The following is a 21,382-nucleotide window of genomic DNA, read 5'->3' on the forward strand; positions in this document are numbered from 1 at the left end:
TACAACCAGACTCCCAGCAGCTCCCAAACAACCCAGAGCGACTACTTTACATGCACGCAGAGGATCATGGGAAAGGCAATGCAAATGAAGCCCTTTGTTCGCTAACCCAAACGCGCCTGCTCCTCGTCCTGCTGTTGTCACTGTTTTCTCTTTGTCAATAAAGTTATTCAAACCACGCTAATAAACAAGCTTCCGAAGGGACGCAACGACGTGAAGCGTGTGACGTCATCGGCAACCGGGAAGTGTCTCTAAGGTGTCTCTAAGCAGGGAAGCGATAGCGGCTGCTGTGGGCATGTGATTTCCGGCGGACTCCCCCCCCTTTGGGATGAGATGAGGTAAGATCGGCTGTGCTGGGTTCAAAGGTCACCCTGCCTGTATTGTATGTGCTTAGCTTGTCTGTATAGTCACCTGTAGACTAGTCCATTCTCATAGATGACAGGGGGGGTGGGGGAGAAAATGTGTAATATCAGATTGTCACTCTTCATGAAATTGTCCTTGTATTTTTTTCTCTTTTTGTCTTTACATTGGTGACGCCCCTGGATATTTGTATGTTTAGACTGGTATTTATGATGGTGTTCTACTGTCCACTTTTAATTGGCTTCTTGTCCATTGGTCTTAATAAAATATGTTACTGATTTAGGGAGAATTTTTGGGGTCACCGCTGTTAGTCATCAGCCTTTCAGCTCTAGAGAGGTGGTGGTTGTTAAAGGCGTTGTGTTTTCTTAATATTCCTCTGTCAGTCGGTATATAATCTCCCCATCCCTTTAAGGGGATTTTTCTCTTTAGGGCTGAAATTGCTTCTAAATGAGAATGATGTCACAGAATCCTCACGTGTTAATGATGCCATATATGCCGTATCTCCTCTCACAGGCCCTTCACTCTACTGCTGAGGCAGAATTGGGCATCTCCATCCACATTATAGTGGCTGTTTTGAGGTATTGCAGGCTCAGCTGCCATTGAAGTGTATGTTTTTAAGCCTGCAGTACCCCAGAACCACCACTACACAGTGGAAGGAGACTTTGTGCTTCTGACTTTGTCCACTGTGTAGTCAATGGCTCGGTTGATGATAAGAGCAGTGGCCACTAGGGGGTGGAAAACCCCTTTAAACCCTAGTGGAGTATTTTAAGACTGCCCCACTATTGTGTGTGTGACCACCCCCTTACTGATCATCATCAGCAAGAGGCAGGGGGTCAGACTGTGATGACATTGATGAGATGGAACACCCCTTTAAATAGGAAGAACCGGTACAATCTGTGACATGAACCCCTTTCCTTCTCTCCGCAGAGTGCCCCCAGTCATGCCCTTCCCCTCTTGACGTCACAGACTGGATAAATGAATTCGGTGTCACCAGCAGCGGTGCAGTATGGCAGCCCAGAGGGTCGGCGGCGCAGGAATTTGGGCGGCCGCCATGACCCGCCTCAGATGGGGTACCAAGCAGCCGGACGTGATGGGGCCACGGATGAGGTGGATAAAATCAAGAGCAAACTACTGACAGCATGGAACAGCGTCAAATATGGTAAGAGCCGCAATGGGGTATCTGTAGCTCTAACTCTCTGAGAGGAAATGCAGTTTTGCAGGGCCATAGAATATTGATACTGCTTGTCACCCAGCTTTCCTAGGAGCAGATGTACCAGTACTTACCGACACTTTCTTCTTTGTTTGATAGGGTGGACGGTGAAGATGAAGACGCACTTCAGCAGGACCTCACCCTTGTATCTGCTGGGGAAACACTACTACTTCCGCTACGAAGGTGAATCCTGATGACTGTTCTAACTTGACTGGTCCAAAAATACTCCCCCCTCCCCTCATAATTCTCTATTGCATCCCCTGTGCTCACAGATGACATTGAGCGGTTTCAGCGGGATTTCGTCTCCCGGGTTTGGATGACCTACAGGCGGGACTTCCCTGCACTGGAGGGGACTCAGCTGACTACAGACTGTGGATGGGGCTGTATGATCAGGAGCGCCCAGATGATGCTGGCCCAGGCTCTCCTCATGCATCTTCTCTGCAGAGGTTAGTATTATTACTGCCAAGAATATAACTACTATAATACTGCCCCCTATGTACAAGAATATAACTACTATAATACTGCTCCTATGTACAAGTATATAACTACTATAACACTGCCCCCCATGTACAAGAATAGAACTACTATAATACTGCTCCTATGTACAAGAATATAACTACTATAATACTGCCCCCTATGTACAGGAATAGAACTACTATAATACTGCCCCCCCATGTACAAGAATAGAACTACTATAATACTGCCCACTATGTACAATAATATAACTACTATAATACTGCCCCCTCTGTACAATAATATAACTACTATAATACTGCCCCCCTATGTACAAGAATATAACTACCATAATACTGCCCCCTATATACAAGAATATAACTACTATAATACTGCCCCCTATGCACAAGAATATAACTACTATAATACTGCCCACTATGTACAAGAGTATAACTACTATAATACTGCCCCCTATGTACAAGAATATAACTACTATAATACTGCCCCCTATGTACAAGAATATAACTGCTATAATACTGCCCCTATGTACAGGAATATAACTACTATAATACTGCCCCCTATGTACAGGAATATAACTACTATAATACTGCCTCCTATGTACAGGAATATAACTACTATAACACTGCCCCCTATGTACAAGAATATAACTACTATAATACTGCCCCCTATGTACAGGAATATAACTACTATAATACTGCCCCCTATGTACAGGAATATAACTACTATAATACTGCCCCCTATGTACAGGAATATAGCTACTATAATACTGCCCCCTATGTACAAGAATATAGCTACTATAATACTGCCCCCAATGTACAAGAATATAACTACTATAATACTTCCCCCTATGTACAAGAATATAACTACTATAATACTGCCCCCTCTGTACAATAATATAACTACTATAATACTGCCCCCTCTGTACAATAATATAACTACTATAATACTGCCCCCTATGTACAGGAATATAACTACTATAATACTGTCCCCTATGTACAGGAATATAACTACTATAATACTGCCCCCTATGTACAAGAATATAACTACTATAATACTGCCCCCTATGTACAGGAATATAACTACTATAACACTGCCCCCTATGTACAAGAATATAACTACTATAATACTGCTCCCTATGTACAAGAATATAACTACTATAATACTGCTCCCTATGTACAAGAATATAACTACTATAATACTGCCACCTAAGTACAAGAATATAACTGCTATAATACTACCCCCTATGTACAAGAATATAACTACTATAATACTGCTCCCTATGTACAAGAATATAACTACTATAATACTGCTCCCTATGTACAAGAATATAACTACTATAATACTGCTCCCTATGTACAAGAATATAACTAGTATAATACTGCCCCCTATGTACAGGAATATAACTACTATAATACTACTCCCTATGTACAAGAATATAACTACTATAATACTGTCCCCTATGTACAAGAATATAACTACTATAATACTTCCCCCTATGTACAAGAATATAACTACTATAATACTTCCCCCTATGTACAGGAATATAACTACTATAATACTGCCCCCTATGTACAAGAATATAACTACTATAATACTGCCCCTTATGTACAAGAATATAACTACTATAATACTGCCCCCTATGTACAAGAATATAACTACTATAATACTGCCCCCTATGTACAAGAATATAACTACTATAATACTGCCCCCTCTGTACAATAATATAACTACTATAATACTGCCCCCTATGTACAGGAATATAACTACTATAATACTGTCCCCTATGTACAGGAATATAACTACTATAATACTGCCCCCTATGTACAAGAATATAACTACTATAATACTGCCCCCTATGTACAGGAATATAACTACTATAACACTGCCCCCTATGTACAAGAATATAACTACTATAATACTGCTCCCTATGTACAAGAATATAACTACTATAATACTGCTCCCTATGTACAAGAATATAACTACTATAATACTGCCACCTAAGTACAAGAATATAACTGCTATAATACTGCCCCCTATGTACAAGAATATAACTACTATAATACTGCTCCCTATGTACAAGAATATAACTACTATAATACTGCTCCCTATGTACAAGAATATAACTACTATAATACTGCTCCCTATGTACAAGAATATAACTAGTATAATACTGCCCCCTATGTACAGGAATATAACTACTATAATACTACTCCCTATGTACAAGAATATAACTACTATAATACTGTCCCCTATGTACAAGAATATAACTACTATAATACTTCCCCCTATGTACAAGAATATAACTACTATAATACTTCCCCCTATGTACAGGAATATAACTACTATAATACTGCCCCCTATGTACAAGAATATAACTACTATAATACTGCCCCTTATGTACAAGAATATAACTACTATAATACTGCCCCCTATGTACAAGAATATAACTACTATAATACTGCCCCCTATGTATAAGATTTTGGTATATTTCTGTGCTGTATACTGATATCAGTCTCTCTGCCCGTCAGATTGGTCGTGGCCGGAAGCACTGAATACTCTTCTCGTGGAGATGGAGCCCATTTGTTCGTCCTCCGTTAACTCCTTGTCTTCTATATCCTCTGCGGCCTCTCTCTCGGGTCCTCTGTATTCGCACTCCACATCCCGTCCTCCCAGACCACATGTTCAGGATCCTCACCAGGAGCTTATCCATAGGGACATCCTGCGATGGCTGTCGGACCACCCGAATGCCCCCTTTGGTCTCCATCACATGGTGAGGTTAGGGGGGAGCCTCGGCAAGAAAGCAGGCGACTGGTATGGCCCCAGCATTGTGGCTCACATCTTGAGGTGAGGAGGACATCCTGCTGACAGGATAGCAGCTACATTTCACATTTGATGTTTAACCCTTTAAGGACCTGGCCCTTTTTTTGTTTTTTCATTTTTATTTTTCACTCCCCACAATCAAAAAATCTCGAACTTTTTTTTTTTTTTTACGCGTAAAGAGCTGTGTGGCGACAAATTGCACTTCATAGTGATGGTATTGAATATTCCATGCCGTGTACTGGGAAGCGGGAAAAAATTCCAAATGCAGTGAAAATGGTGAAAAAACACATTTGCGACGTTTTCTTGTGGGCTTTGATTTTACGCCTTTCACTCTGCGCCCCAAATGACGCGTCTACTTTATTCTTTGGGTCGGTGCGATTACAGGGATACCACATTTATATAAGTTTTATAATGTTTTCATACATTTACAAAAATTAAAAAAACTTGTGTAGAATTTTTTTTTTCTATTTTGCCATCTTCTGGCGCTAAAAACTTTTTTTATACTTCTGTGTACGACAGAGCTGTGGGTGGTGTCATTTTTTGCAACTTTTTCAATGGCTTTTTTGCTACGTTTTCAATGCTACCGACCTTTTGATCACTTTTTATAGATTTTTTTTTTTTTTTTTTTTTTTTTTTTATGTTTTTCAAACTGGCAAAAAAGTGCCATTTTGAAAAACTGCTGTTTGTTGTATTGTGGCAATGCTCAGTATTGCAGCTCATGCCTTCTCTTTTGATGTAGAGTGAGTAGTAAGCAGGCCATGTGATGAATGTATGTGACTTCACCGGTCTGGGAAGAGCTAGAACATCCCTTTAAGATGACTCCTCTCTGACTTTATCTTGCCCTTAGGAAAGCACTGGAGACGTCTCCTCAGGTCCCGGAGCTGACTGTGTACGTGTCTCAGGACTGTACAGGTAGGTGGGGGCGGCAGGGATCAGGACTGAGCACTACAATAGGTGCTCTCATTAACCCTTTTATATATGTGCAGTGTACAAGGCAGACGTGGAGCAGCTGCTGGATACAGGTCCTCCAGGAAGAGCCGTCATCATCCTCGTACCTGTACGACTCGGGGGAGAGTCCTTCAACCCAGTATATAAACAGTGCATCAAGGTAACACTAATAGAGAGAATTATAGGTGCAGCTTTGGGTGTAACTAGAGTGTGGTATAAGGTTGAAGGTGTTGGGATGTTCAGCCTGATGATCTCCTCCTCACTTCCAGGAGCTCCTCCAGATGCCGTCATGTCTGGGCATTATAGGAGGAAAACCCAAACATTCACTGTACTTCATTGGTTATCAAGGTTTGTACATATGTTCTGTACCCCATTACCCCCCCCTGAACATGGTATCCCCCTCTAATACGGGGCCATCAGCAGAAGTTATATTATATCTGGAAACTTAATGTCCCTGTTTTATTAGAAAACCACCTGTTATACCTGGATCCACACTACTGCCAGAGCTACATAGACACCAGCGCTGAGGACTTCCCGCTAGATGTGAGTATAACCTACAGCAAGATGTGTATCCACCAGACATGTACATACACGACAATACACAGTGACTGCACCAGCAGCAGAATAGTGAGTGCAGCTGTGGAGTATAATACAGGATGTAACTCAGGATCAGTACAGGATAAGTAATGTCATGTATGTACACAGTGACTGCACCAGCAGCAGAATAGTGAGTGCAGCTGTGGAGTATAATACAGGATGTAACTCAGGATCAGTACAGGATAAGTAATGTCATGTATGTACACAGTGACTGCACCAGCAGCAGAATAGTGAGTGCAGCTCTGGAGTATAATACAGGATGTAACTCAGGATCAGTGCAGGATAAGTAATGCCATGTATGTACACAGTGACTGCACCAGCAGCAGAATAGTGAGTGCAGCTCTGGGGTATAATACAGGATGTAACTCAGGATCAGTGCAGGATAAGTAATGCCATGTATGTACACAGTGACTGCACCAGCAGCAGAATAGTGAGTGCAGCTCTGGAGTATAATACAGGATGTAACTCAGGATCAGTACAGGATAAGTAATGTCATGTATGTGCCCAGTGACTGCACCAGCAGCAGAATAGTGAGTGCAGCTCTGGGTATAATACAGGATGTAACTCAGGATCAGTACAGGATAAGTAATGTCATGTATGTACACAGTGACTGCACCAGCAGCAGAATAGTGAGTGCAGCTCTGGGGTATAATACAGGATGTAACTCAGGATCAGTACAGGATAAGTAATGTCATGTATGTACACAGTGACTGCACCAGCAGCAGAATAGTGAGTGCAGCTCTGGGGTATAATACAGGATGTAACTCAGGATCAGTACAGGATAAGTAATGTCATGTATGTACACAGTGACTACACCAGCAGCAGAGTAGTGAGTGCAGCTCTGGGGTATAATACAGGATGTAACTCAGGATCAGTACAGGATAAGTAATGTCATGTATGTACACAGTGACTGCACCAGCAGCAGAATAGTGAGTGCAGCTCTGGGGTATAATACAGGATGTAACTCAGGATCAGTACAGGATAAGTAATGTCATGTATGTACACAGTGACTACACCAGCAGCAGAGTAGTGAGTGCAGCTCTGGGGTATAATACAGGATGTAGCATGGGTTAGCAGGGGTCATGTGTATATACTTGTATTCATACTTGCATGTTATCTTCTCCGCAGACCTATCACTGTAATGCTCCACGTAAGATGTCTATCGTTAAGATGGATCCCAGTTGCACTATTGCTTTTTACGCCAGGAATCGAGAAGATTTTGGGGCTCTTTGTGACCATCTGATGAAGGTACAGGATGGCGCTGGCTTGTGGGATGATGGGAGATTCCCTTATTGCTTCCCATTACAGGAGGTCCAGGGAAGGCTGGATGAGGTCCTCTATGGTTCCTGGTACTGACCCGCCCAGTGTTCTCTCTTCTAGGTGCTGAGTTCTCCATCCGGGGAGGAGAAATATCCGGTGTTCAGCGTCTCCGAAGGCCAAGCTCAGGAATTCCACGTGCCCGAGGTGCCGCCGCTCTCCACCTCCTACGCTTTCGCTCATCGCAAGAGAGGGACCATGGCTAAGAGACCCAGTTCAGATGAGTTTGAGTTCTTATAACCTGGGGGCCTTCATGACCGGGTGCCCCCCGATTTCTGCTGTTACACTGATCCTTTTAAACTTGTGTGTTCAATCGCTGTGCGGACCGCCGCTCCGCCTAGTCGTGTGCTGAAATATGACTGGCTGTGGACTGTCACCTGACCATGGCTAACACGCATCATCGCACAAGTCCAAGGCTAGCTCTAGCCAATCAGGTTTTATCTTCTAAGGAATGTATACTCCATTCACTGACAGCCAGCAGCCATAAGGAAGGGGTGACAATCCCAAAGTCTCCTGCAGCCAGAGACCTCCTGCTTTATACAAACTGGAACCAGCGCCACTCCTCCAAATGGGCGGTAGGTGGTATTGCAGGCCAACCATATTCTCATGTGTGGTGCTGAGGTGCAGTATCCCACATGACCCCTGCACTGTTACTGTGTTAAAGGGAATGTGTGAGCAGGTGCTGTATACTATGTCATCAGGACTGGGGGGGGGGGGTGTTCTCACACTGCTGTGCTCTTAGTTCTGTGCACTGAACAACTCCACAGCCCTTCCTCTTTGCATGACTACTGTAGCATTCAACTAGACTGCGGAGCATCTCAAGGCAGAGAGCACAGCAGTGTGAGGATATCCCACCCACCCTCCCAGAGCACTTGGGAAAAGCTACAATCCTAGAATATAAATCCATGTATCACAGTCCTGCTGCTACACAGATGTCCAGGTACAATACCTAACACTCCCTCTAACATTCCCTTTAAGGCAGTTTTTTTTGTTCGTCTCCTTTAACTCCTTTTAATTTATAGGGTTTCCGTTCAATAGGTTTTATAGATTAGTTCAGTTTCTGGGGTAACCCTGTACTATATGTGTGAGCTGCCAGCAGTACAGGGTGAGGGGGGCATTAGGACCCTCGTGTTAAGCTTAAAGGGGTGTTCCCATTTCAGCAAATAAAAGGTAATTGTTTGTGTATTGAAAGGTTATACAATTTTGCAATATACTTTCTGTATCAATTCCTCACAGATCTCTGCTTGCTGTCATTCTATAGAAAGCTCCTATGTTTACTTCAATTGAATAGAAATCTGACCCTGGTCACACAGCTCGTTATAATTCACAGCTCTGATTACTGTGATACTACCGAGCCGTGCACCTGTGTGGCATAACATGACCATGGTCAGATTTCTGTCCACTGGAAATAAACATAGAAGATTCCTATAGAACGACAGCAAGCAGAGATCTAGAGAACAGCGAAGAATCGAAACATAGTATATTGCAAAATTGCATAACTTTTTTATTATATAAACAATAACATTAATTTGCCGAAATGGGAATACCCCTTTAACAATACACTGGTGGACATGAACCAGGCAGCTAGAAAACCCCAATAATAATGGGGCCTTATGTGACCCATATAATAAGTTATGGACACAGACACCATCATGTAACACCTGGCCCGATCCTGTATGTGATCAGCCACGGCAAGAATTGGTCCAGCCCTGGGTCCAACGTCTTGTGTGGCTGAAGATTAAGGGGGATGTTCTTTCTAGGAAAATACACTGTATGTGTCTGTCCATGTTTGTTTTAAAGAGAGTGACACCAAATAAAGGTCTCTATATCGGGGCATTTATGGGTCAAGCTTAAAGGGGTTGTCCGGGATTAGAAAATTCTACATTATATAGGTTAAAATAAAGAATAGCCCATACTCTCCCTCTCCGGGTCTCCTGTTCAGCCATGCTGCCACTAGTTAGAGGCTCCGCGCATGTCTACTACCGCCCTCATCAGAAGGAGAGTATGGAATCTTTATCTATACACTACTCTCAGCCATGTATCCTAAAATTCTCTAATACTGGATGACCCCTTTATGAGGGGCTGCCTGCTCCCCTGAACATTATATTGTGCAGCCCCTCAGTTATTCCTCCTGGAAATGTACAGGCAGTCCCCTACTTAAGGACAGACGACCCCCTAGTTACAGACAGACCTCTCTGGCCACTGTGACCTCCAGTGAAGCTCTCCAAGTGCTTTATTTTAGTCTCGAGCTGCAATGATCAGCTGTAAAGTGTGTGTAATGAAGCTTTATTGATAATCCTTGTGCCCATTACAACAACAACAAGGTTAAGGATCCAAATGTCACTGGGACAACGAAAAAAAAATTAAATTGTTTTGAGCTACAATTATAAAATGTACATTTTCGACTTGCATACAAATTCATCTTAAGTACAAATCTTGTACATAACCCGGGGACTGTCTGTATATAACCGGGTCTCCCCAATCCCGTCAGATCTGCTATGGTCGACATCGATTAAAGGAATTTGCACACAGTTGTTAATGTAGTTACATTTCCAGGAGGAGTAACAGAGGAGAACAGACGTGTCAGGAGAGCAGAGCGACCCCTTGTGATGACAAAGTAGTAGTGCACCCCCTCTAGAGATCCAGCCTGTGACAAGTCATTGTAAAAACTGGAATCTGTAGATTGTGGATATCACTTTATCCGGAGAAATAAAGTTTGTTTGTTTGTTTTTTATTGAAAATTTTAAAAAACATTTCTTCTGTGTGTCACGCAGATGACTCCGCCTTGGCTCCTCCCCCGCTCTTCTTGTTCTTCTTCTTGTTCTTCTTCTTTTTCTTCTTCTCTTGCTTCTGCTTCTCGAGCTGCTTGAACTTGAGCTTCCTGGGGTTCAGGCCGTACGCCTGCAGCCGTTTCCCGCTGAACTCTTGCCCGCCCACTTCCAATTTGTCAGCCAGAAGCCCGCCCTTCTTTTTGGGTTTCTTCCGCTTTTCTTTGGGGACGACGTCGTCCGCCTTCTCTTCGGTCTCCGCGGTCTTGGCAGCAGAGTCTGTTTTCTTGTGCTTCTTTGCTGGTGGAGTGGCGTCCGCCTTCTCTTCGGTCTCCGCGGTCTTGGCAGCAGAGTCTTGTTTCTTGTGCTTCTTTGCTGGTGGAGTGGCGTCCGCCTTCTCTTCGGTCTCCGCGGTCTTGGCAGCAGAGTCTTGTTTCTTGTGCTTCTTTGCTGGTGGAGTGGCATCCGCCGGGGCCTCCTCGGGCGCTGGCTCCGCTATCACAGTCGTGTTCTCGGGGACGGTTTCTTCCGTAGCTGGCGGGGGCGATGACACGGTAGTGGACGCAGAGTCCTCGGTCTCCGCCACGGCCCGCCTCTTTAACTTGTTGCGTCCCTTCTTTCCAAGTTTCGCTTTGGAAGTCGTTGGCTCTTCAGAGTCGTCATTGCTGAAGGGAGATTAAGAATATTAAAGGGATGGTATAGGCAAGGTAAAATGGTTGTTATCCTTCAATCCACCAGGATGAAGCTCTGTATGCAAATGAGCCTGAGGAGCTCAAGGCTCCATAGGTGTTAATGGAGCCTGGAGCCCCTCAGGCTAATTTGCATACAGTCTTTCATCCTGGTGGTAGATGTCCTTTAAGTCGTAGTGTACATGTGACTGCCATGGAGGTCACAAAGCCACATAGAAGGTAATAGAGTGATGTCACCCCTGCATCATTCACAGTATGAACTTCCCCCACAATATCATGGGACAACCCCTTTAATAAAGCGTCATCATTAGCTCTTGCTCTGGAGGATCCGTCCCGCTTTACTCAGACGTGAATGGACATTGTGTAATTCTCCACTTCCCCTGTGGGGGCACTGTAGGGAAACACAATACTTGCTAGCAGGGTCCTCCTTAGATTGTAGGTGATCATTTCTGAGCAGGAGACTCCTCTAACAAGCAGGGATTTTAGGTAAAATATAGGGACAGGGTAAACGGAATAAGAGGGGCTCACCTCTGAGCCAGAGACTTGAGGATCTGCATCTTCTTCCAGGTGTTCTGTCCCTTGTGGCTGTAGATGGTTTGATCTTTAATATCCTCTTTGTCAGATCTGTAACACAGAAGTTATTGTCTTGATGTTAATATCTCCGCTTACTGTCAACGAGGCTGAAAAAAAACAAAAAACCCATACATGACAATCGCTTCTCACAGCTGAGGGTTTGCTGCAAGGCGCATGGAGATGTTCTCTTGCTCCGATACATTGTAACAGACTTTCAAACTGCGGCGTGTAGATATAACTGTAACAAACTCTCAGCTCAGTCCGTAATCCAGACTCACAGAGAAGTTTGTAGTTCAAATCCTCCCATTTGTAAGATCTCTGTTTGCAGTTAGTGAATGGAATCATCAATCGTGTCCATTCATTGGCTGCAAATATGTTTTGACGTAATCCAAATGGCAGAGTGTTCGTCACAATGTAACCGATCCACGTGAGATTTGAGCCACGTTTCCACCGTCACAGTATCCAAACTTAGAGGAATTTTCCACAAATCCTGAGTATTTCAGCACCGACGACCTGGACGTGCTAGGGGTGCCAGGACACATTTCAGCCAATCGGTGGCTTCCTATGGTCCAAGCAGTCCATATATTGGCTGAAACGGTCACCCCCTTCCAGAATTCCTTAAAATCCTCCGAAATGTTCTTACATAAACTGAGCTTCTTAAACTTACCCACCCTAACTGAGCATATCTTCTTGCCGTGTGCAGAGGGCTGCAGATTCTTCTTGAATCTGGCGCCCCCTGCAGTGCTCAGACAGACTGCACCACTTTTTTTTTTTTTTTGGTGCACCTTTAACAGGAGACACACTTCTGTCAGACTTTGCCTGTTAAATCTAGTGCACTGAGCACCGAAACACTCCCTTCAAGTGCAGAAATACACGTCGCATGACGACTAGTGTAGCCACGCCGCAAAAGGGCCGCGTACGACACGTATGTGGGACGGACACTTCTGAAATACCGTTGCAAGCAGTTTGCACTAGAAAGAACGTGCAAAGTCTGAGCAGATTTCTCTTCAGCCAGCCGCTAATTCACCCCTTCCTCAGGAATTCTCTTTAGCAAATGTACGTCTTAATTCTGTGGGAAAGGGGGAATAATGTGGCAGAACTGAGTTGACTCGGCTGACCTCAGGATAAGGGATTGGAGCAGGACACGGGAGGCTACAAGGAGGACAAAATCCAAAGCAGAAGGTGGTGTTAGAAGTCATCAGTAAATCAGCCCCTAAGCCAGAGCAGGACAGGACCTTCGGATGCTGAATGATGATGTATTTGGGATTGGCCTAGAACGTCCCTGGATCGGGCCCTCACCTGTACATGCAGGTTTTCCGCAGGGAGCACCATCTGTTCAAGTCTTTATCATCCGCTACCAGGATCTGCAGGAAGAGACGAGTATAAGCCGAATCCTCTCATCACCAGTCGGGTCAGAACCTGTCCCCCCAGATGGCACAACTTACCTCTTCTGTGGAGAGTCCGAAGTCACAGGGCACCACCTGCCGGTACTTGAATCGACACGGAAGATCATCCACCATATCCTCGTAATCCAGCTTGTAATACTCCTCCAGGTACTCCTGGAAGCTTCTATCACCTGTAGATAATACGGACAGCGTGCCGGTCTCTCCATGGTCTCCAATAATCAGGGTTACAACTTATAGTGACCCCACGGGAAGACGGGACAATGACAAGCCCCAGGTGAGGGTAGGTTACTCCACATCCTCCCTTCTCTTACCCATCACAAATGTTACTGCATACCCCCCCAACCCCCCATCTTACAAATCACAAGCTGTCACTATCATCTCTCCCCCGTACAACCCTCCATGGACCCCAGAACTTTTCTGGAGAATATCAGGGTCTCCAACTATCATCCCTGCTCCTCACAATCTCCATTGACCTTAGCAAAGGGATACAGTAACCTTTCTTCAAGTCATCATCATCAATCACAGCCGTCTACTATCCCCCCCACCCCAAATGCAGGAACTTTTCTTCATGTTATCATCCCCCACGGATCAATGCCCTACAAGGATGGACATTTACCTGGGTCAAATACCGGCTTCTGTTTGCTTACAACTTCCGCAAATTTGGACTTCTTCTTCTTCTTGGCGTTCTTCTCCCGCTCCAGACGCTTTTTCTTCCTCTCTTTACGAGACAGGGCAGGAGCAGCCTGGGGGTCATACTCTGCATCCATCTGAAAGCAAAGAGAGATGACCCCTAGTAAGACCTCATCAATCAACGCCAGATCTAGTCTCTTACATGATGGTCACTATTACAGGTAGCAGTGCCCATGTAATACAGCAACCGTATATAAGCCTGACGGAGGAAGGATAGAAGCCTTACCACAAAATTTGGGTCATCGCAATGAGGTGCAAAATCCTCCTCTTCCTCTCTCTCTTCTACTTCCATATTCTCGACATCCTCTTGTTGCTCCTCACCAGTCCAGTTATCCCAATTCCAGTCCCCTGGTAAAGAGACATTAATAGCAACATACTAAATACAATGGAATACAGAGGGTTAAATAACATTGTCAGCATGAAGGATAAGTAATGTCATGTATGTACACAGTGACTGCACCAGCAGCAGAATAGTGAGTGCAGCTCTGGAGTATAATACAGGATGTAACTCAGGATCAGTACAGGATAAGTAATGTCATGTATGTACACAGTGACTGCACCAGCAGCAGAATAGTGAGTGCAGCTCTGGAGTATAATACAGGATGTAACTCAGGATCAGTACAGGATAAGTAATGTCATGTATGTACACAGTGACTGCACCAGCAGCAGAATAGTGAGTGCAGCTCTGGAGTATAATACAGGATGTAACTCAGGATCAGTACAGGATAAGTAATGTCATGTATGTACACAGTGACTGCACCAGCAGCAGAATAGTGAGTGCAGCTCTGGGGTATAATACAGGATGTAACTCAGGATCAGTACAGGATAAGTAATGTCATGTACGTACACAGTGACTGCACCAGCAGCAGAATAGTGAGTGCAGCTCTGGAGTATAATACAGGATGTAACTCAGGATCAGTACAGGATAAATAATGTCATGTATGTACACAGTGACTGCACCAGCAGCAGAATAGTGAGTGCAGCTCTGGGGTATAATACATGATGTAACTCAGGATCAGTACAGGATAAGTAATGTCATGTATGTACACAGTGACTGCAGCAGCAGAATAGTGAGTGCAGCTCTGGAGTATAATACAGGATGTAACTCAGGATCAGTACAGGATAAATAATGTCATGTATGTACACAGTGACTGCACCAGCACCAGAATAGTGAGTGCAGCTCTGGGGTATAATACAGGATGTAACTCAGGATCAGTACAGGATAAGTAATGTCATGTATGTACACAGTGACTGCACCAGCAGCAGAATAGTGAGTGCAGCTCTGGGGTATAATACAGGATGTAACTCAGGATCAGTACAGGATAAGTAATGTCATGTATGTACACAGTGACTGCACCAGCAACAGAATAGTGAGTGCAGCTCTGGGGTATAATACAGGATGTAACTCAGGATCAGTACAGGATAAGTAATGTCATGTATGTACACAGTGACTGCACCAGCAGCAGAATAGTGAGTGCACCTCTGGGGTATAATCCAGGATGTAACTCAGGATCAGTACAGGATCAGTAATGTCATGTACGTACACAGTGACTGCACCAGCAGCAGAATAGTGAGTGCAGCTCTGGGGTATAATACAGGATGTAACTCAGGATCAGTACAGGATAAGTAATGTCATGTACGTACACAGTGACTGCACCAGCAGCAGAATAGTGAGTGCAGCTCTGGTGTATAATACAGGATGTAACTCAGGATCAGTACAGGATAAGTAATGTCATGTATGTACACAGTGACTGCACCAGCAGCAGAATAGTGAGTGCAGCTCTGGAGTATAATACAGGATGTAACTCAGGATCAGTACAGGATAAGTAATGTCATGTATGTACACAGTGACTGCACCAGCAGCAGAATAGTGAGTGCAGCTCTGGGGTATAATACAGGATGTAACTCAGATATCTAATATAAGATAGTGATACTTGGTTATTACCTTCTAGCACTTCGTCATCTTCAAACTGTGGCTTCTGCTGCTCCTCTACACCATAGAAATTGTCACCAAAACATTTCTGTCAAGTAGAATGGTTCAAAGATTGGTCAACAGTAACATGATGGTCTACACCCCTCCGCCTGTGTGACTGCCTATGCTTTGTGGGTAATACATTAGAGTGCAAGCTCCTCTGGTTTCAGGACTAATATGCATCTTGTATGTACAGTAATAACTCTCCGGCACTGATCACTTACCTGCATGACCTTATCATATTTGTCAGGGTCAAAATCTTCCAGCAGGTCGTCCTCCGTCACTCCTAAATCCTGCTCCCCTAACAATCCACGCAACTTCTGCAGCTTCTCCTGCAACTCTTTACGCTTCAGGTTTTTCAACTGTTTCAGCTCTTCTTGTTTCTTCTCTTTTTCCTGTAATCAGAACAGACGATGATAGTAGTTATATTCTTGTACATAGGGAGCAGTATTATAGTAGTTATATTCTTGTACATAGGGGCAGTATTATAGTAGTTATATTCTTGTACATAGGGGGCAGTATTATAGTAGTTATATTCTTGTACATAGGGGGCAGCATTATAGTAGTTATATTCTTGTACATAGGGGGCAGTATTATAGTAGTTATATTCTTGTACATAGGGGGCAGTATTATAGTAGTTATATTCTTGTACATAGGGGGCAGTATTATAGTAGTTATATTCTTGTACATAGGGGGCAGTATTATAGTAGTTATATTCTTGTACATAGGGGGCAGTATTATAGTAGTTATATTCTTGTACATAGGGGGCAGTATTATAGTAGTTATATCCTTGTACATAGGGGGCAGTATTATAGTAGTTATATCCTTGTACATAGGGGGCAGTATTATAGTAGTTATATCCTTGTACATAGGGGGCAGTATTATAGTAGTTATATCCTTGTACATAGGGGGCAGTATTATAGTAGTTATATCCTTGTACATAGGGGGCAGTATTATAGTAGTTATATCCTTGTACATAGGGGGCAGTATTATAGTAGTTATATCCTTGTACATAGGGGGCAGTATTATAGTAGTTATATTCCTGTACATAGGGGGCAGTATTATAGTGGTGATATTCTTGTACATAGGGGGCAGTATTATAGTAGTTATATTCTTGTACATAGGGGGCAGTATTATAGTAGTTATATTCCTGTACATAGGGGGCAGTATTATAGTAGTTATATTCTTGTACATAGGGGGCAGTATTATAGTAGTTATATTCTTGTACATAGGGGGCAGTATTATAGTAGTTATATTCTTGTACATGGGGGCAGTATAATAGTAGCTCTATTCTTGTACACAGGAGGCAGTATTATAGTAGTTATATTCTTGTACATAGGGGGCAGTATTATAGTAGTTATATTCCTGTACATAGGGGGCAGTATTATAGTAGTTATATTCTTGTACATAGGGGCAGTATTATAGTAGTTATATTCCTATACATAGGGGCAGTATTATAGTAGTTATATTCCTGTACATAGGGGGGCAGTATTATAGTAGTTATATTCCTGTACATAGGGGGCAGTATTATAGTAGTTATATTCCTGTACATAGGGGGCAGTATAATAGTAGTTATATTCCTGTACATAGGGGGCAGTATAATAGTAGTTATATTCCTGTACATAGGAGCTGTATTATAGTAGTTACATTCCTGTACATAGGGGGCAGTATAATAGTAGTTACATTCCTGTACATAGGGGGCAGTATAATAGTAGTTATATTCCTGTACATAGGGGGCAGTATTATAGTACATATAGATTTGTACAGGAAAGCATCTATGTGCTGTCTCTCACCTTCTGCTTTCTCTCCTTGAGCTCTTCTCTTTTCCTCTTCCTCCGATCGTCTTTCCTCCTCACCGAGTTTGCGATGGTTCTGGGGAAAGTTTTAACCTGGATACAGAAAACATTGAAGACCATTGATAATAACCTTATATAACATACACAATCAGGACTGACGTCTTTCACGGGCAAACAACAGAATTCACAGTGACCACTCACCAAATCAGAATCCGGTTCCTCAAACCTAAAATTGAACTTTCTCTCAAAATCTGACTGTTTCTGTAGGAACTCTTCCCCATCTGAGTCTGACACATTGGGAGCTTCTTCCAGGGCCGGGGGGCTGGAGGACGAGATGAGAACATCATGAACATCTGAGCACTTGTCCTCTCCTGCTCCTGTACATACACCCCTAGAACTCACCATTCTTCATCATCCTCCTCCTCCTCATCATCGGACTCCTTGTAGGCCTTGTTCAGAAAATAATCCCTCAGGAATCGCTCCCCTTCGTCTAGTTTCGGATCGGTCCAGTATTGCTTCAGATAACTCTGTGCAGACAAAGCACCAGAACCAGTAACTCCCCCCTATGCCGGGATGTAGGGAGGAGCCCGGGGGTAACATGGGGGGCTCCTCTGTACTCACCATCTCCTTCACTTCATCCTTGTCTTCTACGTCCTTCTGTCCTTTGAGCCAAGCAATGTATTCCTCTTCCTCCTTCTCCTGCGAGACAATCATGAGAAGTGTCACACGTGTATAACCCACCCCTGACTAAAGCGGGGGTCTCCATCTAGTGCAACGCTACAATTCCCAACATCCCCCTCCCCCCTGACAACAAAGATCTTAAGATCTGTAGTCCTGCCCTAGACAGTTGACATAGAGGAATCCTATTGGAGCCCCCTAGTGGCCAGAAGTGAAAAAAACTAAACAAACAACTTGATGAATATTTGCATATTAGGTTGTACCCCTCCCCCTTCAAGAATAAATCCCCTGGAAAGCGATCGGCTTCACACTTACTTGTTCTTTTTCGGTTTTCATACGTTTTGTTAACAGATTTGCTGTTGTCCCTTCCTCCTCCTCTTTATCATCGTCACTGTCCTCTACAAATTTACGGAAACTGCAGTATCATAGGGGAAAAAAATTGTCATTAGTTGGTCTCCCTATGGTGGGAGGAGCAAGTTTATGTCACATTGCTCCTCCCTCCTGTGTCACTCTGTAGTGGGAGGAGCATATTCCATGTCACATAGCTCCTCCCTCCTGTCCATCTCACCCTGTATGGTAGGAGCAGACTAATACATATATATGTATATCTTACCTTTCTCGGATCTGTCGCTGTTCATCCATATACGTTGGGGACTGAGCTCTCTGAAAAACAGAAAGTTAGTTTGCATTAAATTCAAAGGAGGACGACCAGAACATAAATATATGGCCGCTTTCTTCCCACTACAACACCACGCTGTGTCCGGCAGTGCAACTCAATGAAGTTGTAGTACCATGCACAACCTGAGGCCCAGAGTGGTGCTGTCTCCATGTGTTTTGTATAATCCCCTTCCATTGGGCCGGTGCTGGAGACCCACTGAGGCGTGGTCCCCGGTGTGTGGACCAGGTGACATGGATGACCACCATGCTGGACACCTCCCTACCTCATTCTGTATAATCTCCTCCTCTCCATCAGAGTTTTCCTCATCCTCGTATTTACTACAGGAGAGAACATAAAGCGAGGTGAGTGACCCGGAACACATCACGTGCTGTAACCCAAGGTCCGGAACATGTCCTCACCCCTCCTTCTCCAGGATGACTTTCCGCTCATAGTCCTTCAGGTACATCGGCTTCTCCTTAGGCGCTTTACTCTGGCCGGGAGCAGGATCATCATCATCATCATCTGAGGAGCAAAACCCAGGAATTACACAGGGAGGAGAGGAGGGGGAGAAGGGGGGACGAGAGAGCGCAAGAGAGACAGAGGGGGGGGGTGGGGGGCTAGAGAGCGCAAGAGAGACAGAGGTTGGGGGCTAGAGAGCGCAAGAGAGACAGAGGGGGGGGGGGGCTAGAGAGCGCAAGAGAGACAGAGGGGGGGCTAGAGAGCGCAAGAGAGACAGAGGTTGGGGGCTAGAGAGCGCAAGAGAGACAGAGGGGGGGCTAGAGAGCGCAAGAGAGACAGAGGTTGGGGGCTAGAGAGCGCAAGAGAGACAGAGGTTGGGGGCTAGAGAGCGCAAGAGAGACAGAGGGGGGGGCTAGAGAGCGCAAGAGAGACAGAGGGGGGGGGCTAGAGAGCGCAAGAGAGACAGAGGGGGGGGCTAGAGAGCGCAAGAGAGACAGTGGGGGGGGGGGCTAGAGAGCGCAAGAGAGACAGAAGGGGGGGGGCTAGAGAGCGCAAGAGAGACAGAGGGGGGGGCTAGAGAGCGCAAGAGAGACAGAGGGGGGGGGGGGCTAGAGATCGCAAGAGAGACAGAGGGGGGGAGCGCGGGGTTGAAAGGAAAGCGGGACTAGTCCAGACAGATTCTTACCAGGTTCCTTGTAGAATATGACATCCTTCTTGTAGATAACGGGGTCTTTCTTTTTGAGGAGGGACAGAGTGCGATAGAAGTCTTTGTCCACGACGATCTCCTACAGAACATGGAGACAATTTATCATGTAGAGGCCGGCGCAAGGACAGCCGGGACACAGGTCATCTATAGATAGAGGCTGATGGATTCACCAGCCTCTAGTGCTCAGATCAATGGTCGCTGGCCTTCTTGCTGACAGGTTCCCTGTAGCAGGTGACAGCAGACATTGCTCAGCACTCACCAGGTCATCTTCACTCTCCGAGCTGGAAGACTCGCTGTCATTTATTTGCTCGTCGCCATAACGATCCTTCACTGTACAAGACACAAAGGGAGGATAAGGTGACGGCCCCTGATGAGAATATTGGGGGCACCAGCGGCTGGCTAGGGGCCTGCAGTTATTGCCCGTCATAGGGTATGCCTGGAGAACATCTGTAGGTGGTGTGAGCTATAACGTGGAGGTGGGGGATTCCATCTGGGGCCGGGGCAGGCCTGTCGGGGGGGCCGGGGCAGGCCCAGGGTAGGACTGTCGGGGGGGCCGGGGCAGGCCCAGGGTAGGACTGTCGGGGGGGGGGGGGGGCCGGGGCAGGCCCAGGGTAGGACTGTCGGGGGGGGGGGGCCGGGGCAGGCCCAGGGTAGGACTGTCGGGGGGGGGGGGGGGGGGGGCAGGCCCAGGGTAGGACTGTCGGGGGGGGGCGGGGCAGGGTAGAACTGTCGGGGGGCCGGGTAGAACTGACGGGCTGTAGCTGGGGCAGCAGGGTAGAACAGGATGCATCTTGCCTGACACCAGAGCCTGATCTGCCCTACCAGTTGCATAATATCCCAGGTGGTGAGCTACAATTCCCAGCATGCCACACATCATTTCAGGCTGGAAAGAGAGAACTACAAGTCGCAGCCATCTCCCCAGACGAGACGATGCATCACACTGCGGGGTTGTAGTACCAGTACCGGCCACTTACGCCTCTGAAGCTCCTCCTTCTCCCGGTACCGATTGTAGCGCTCGGCGAACTTGTGGTTAATGCTCAGTTCGGCCATGCTGTGCCGGAGCAGGAAACACGTTGCCGAATAGAACACGCCCACTTCATTACGTCATGCATTCCAATGGCGACGGCAGCCAACCCGGAACTAGCGTCTTGTATTCCAACGTTTCGCAACCAATCGTCTCTGGGGAGGGCGTGGCTAGATGCAGCTGGTTTTCTTTAAAGGGACATCCCACGTTCCCCGGACGTCCTGTCACAATGGTTAAGGG

The 21,382-nt window shown here is 45.3% G+C and overlaps 2 protein-coding genes across 4 annotated transcripts; one reads left to right on the plus strand and one right to left on the minus strand.

The window, feature by feature from the left end:
• The first annotated feature begins 167 nt into the window (after positions 1-167).
• ATG4D (autophagy related 4D cysteine peptidase) lies at positions 168-10,464 on the plus strand. 2 transcript variants are annotated; one of them, XM_072149508.1, is made up of 11 exons: positions 168-362; positions 1,285-1,516; positions 1,667-1,750; positions 1,840-2,013; positions 4,570-4,885; positions 5,709-5,773; positions 5,848-5,969; positions 6,079-6,157; positions 6,276-6,352; positions 7,535-7,654; positions 7,787-10,464. In XM_072149508.1, exons 2-11 carry the CDS (start codon positions 1,333-1,335, stop codon positions 7,961-7,963), a joined length of 1,398 nt encoding a protein of 465 aa, XP_072005609.1. In that variant the 5' UTR covers positions 168-362; positions 1,285-1,332; the 3' UTR covers positions 7,964-10,464. The 2 variants fall into 2 exon arrangements, with proteins under 2 accessions (XP_072005609.1, XP_072005608.1); XM_072149507.1 differs by having other exon boundaries at positions 168-335.
• KRI1 (KRI1 homolog) lies at positions 10,130-21,251 on the minus strand. Of its 2 annotated transcripts, none has more exons than XM_072149505.1 (19): positions 21,093-21,251; positions 20,378-20,448; positions 20,098-20,197; positions 19,373-19,475; positions 19,237-19,291; positions 18,909-18,958; positions 18,611-18,710; positions 18,239-18,316; positions 18,020-18,144; positions 17,819-17,939; positions 17,615-17,710; positions 16,046-16,216; positions 15,795-15,870; positions 14,076-14,197; positions 13,776-13,926; positions 13,199-13,329; positions 13,053-13,117; positions 11,709-11,804; positions 10,130-11,156 (listed from the first exon to the last, which is right to left on the minus strand). In XM_072149505.1, exons 1-19 carry the CDS (start codon positions 21,166-21,168, stop codon positions 10,490-10,492), a joined length of 2,454 nt encoding a protein of 817 aa, XP_072005606.1. In that variant the 5' UTR covers positions 21,169-21,251; the 3' UTR covers positions 10,130-10,489. The 2 variants fall into 2 exon arrangements, with proteins under 2 accessions (XP_072005606.1, XP_072005607.1); XM_072149506.1 differs by lacking the exon at positions 21,093-21,251 and adding an exon at positions 20,941-21,040.
• Between the last annotated feature and the right edge of the window lie 131 nt (positions 21,252-21,382).

The sequence above is a fragment of the Engystomops pustulosus genome, chromosome 4 (assembly GCF_040894005.1).
Source record: "Engystomops pustulosus chromosome 4, aEngPut4.maternal, whole genome shotgun sequence".
NCBI lineage: Eukaryota > Metazoa > Chordata > Amphibia > Anura > Leptodactylidae > Engystomops > Engystomops pustulosus.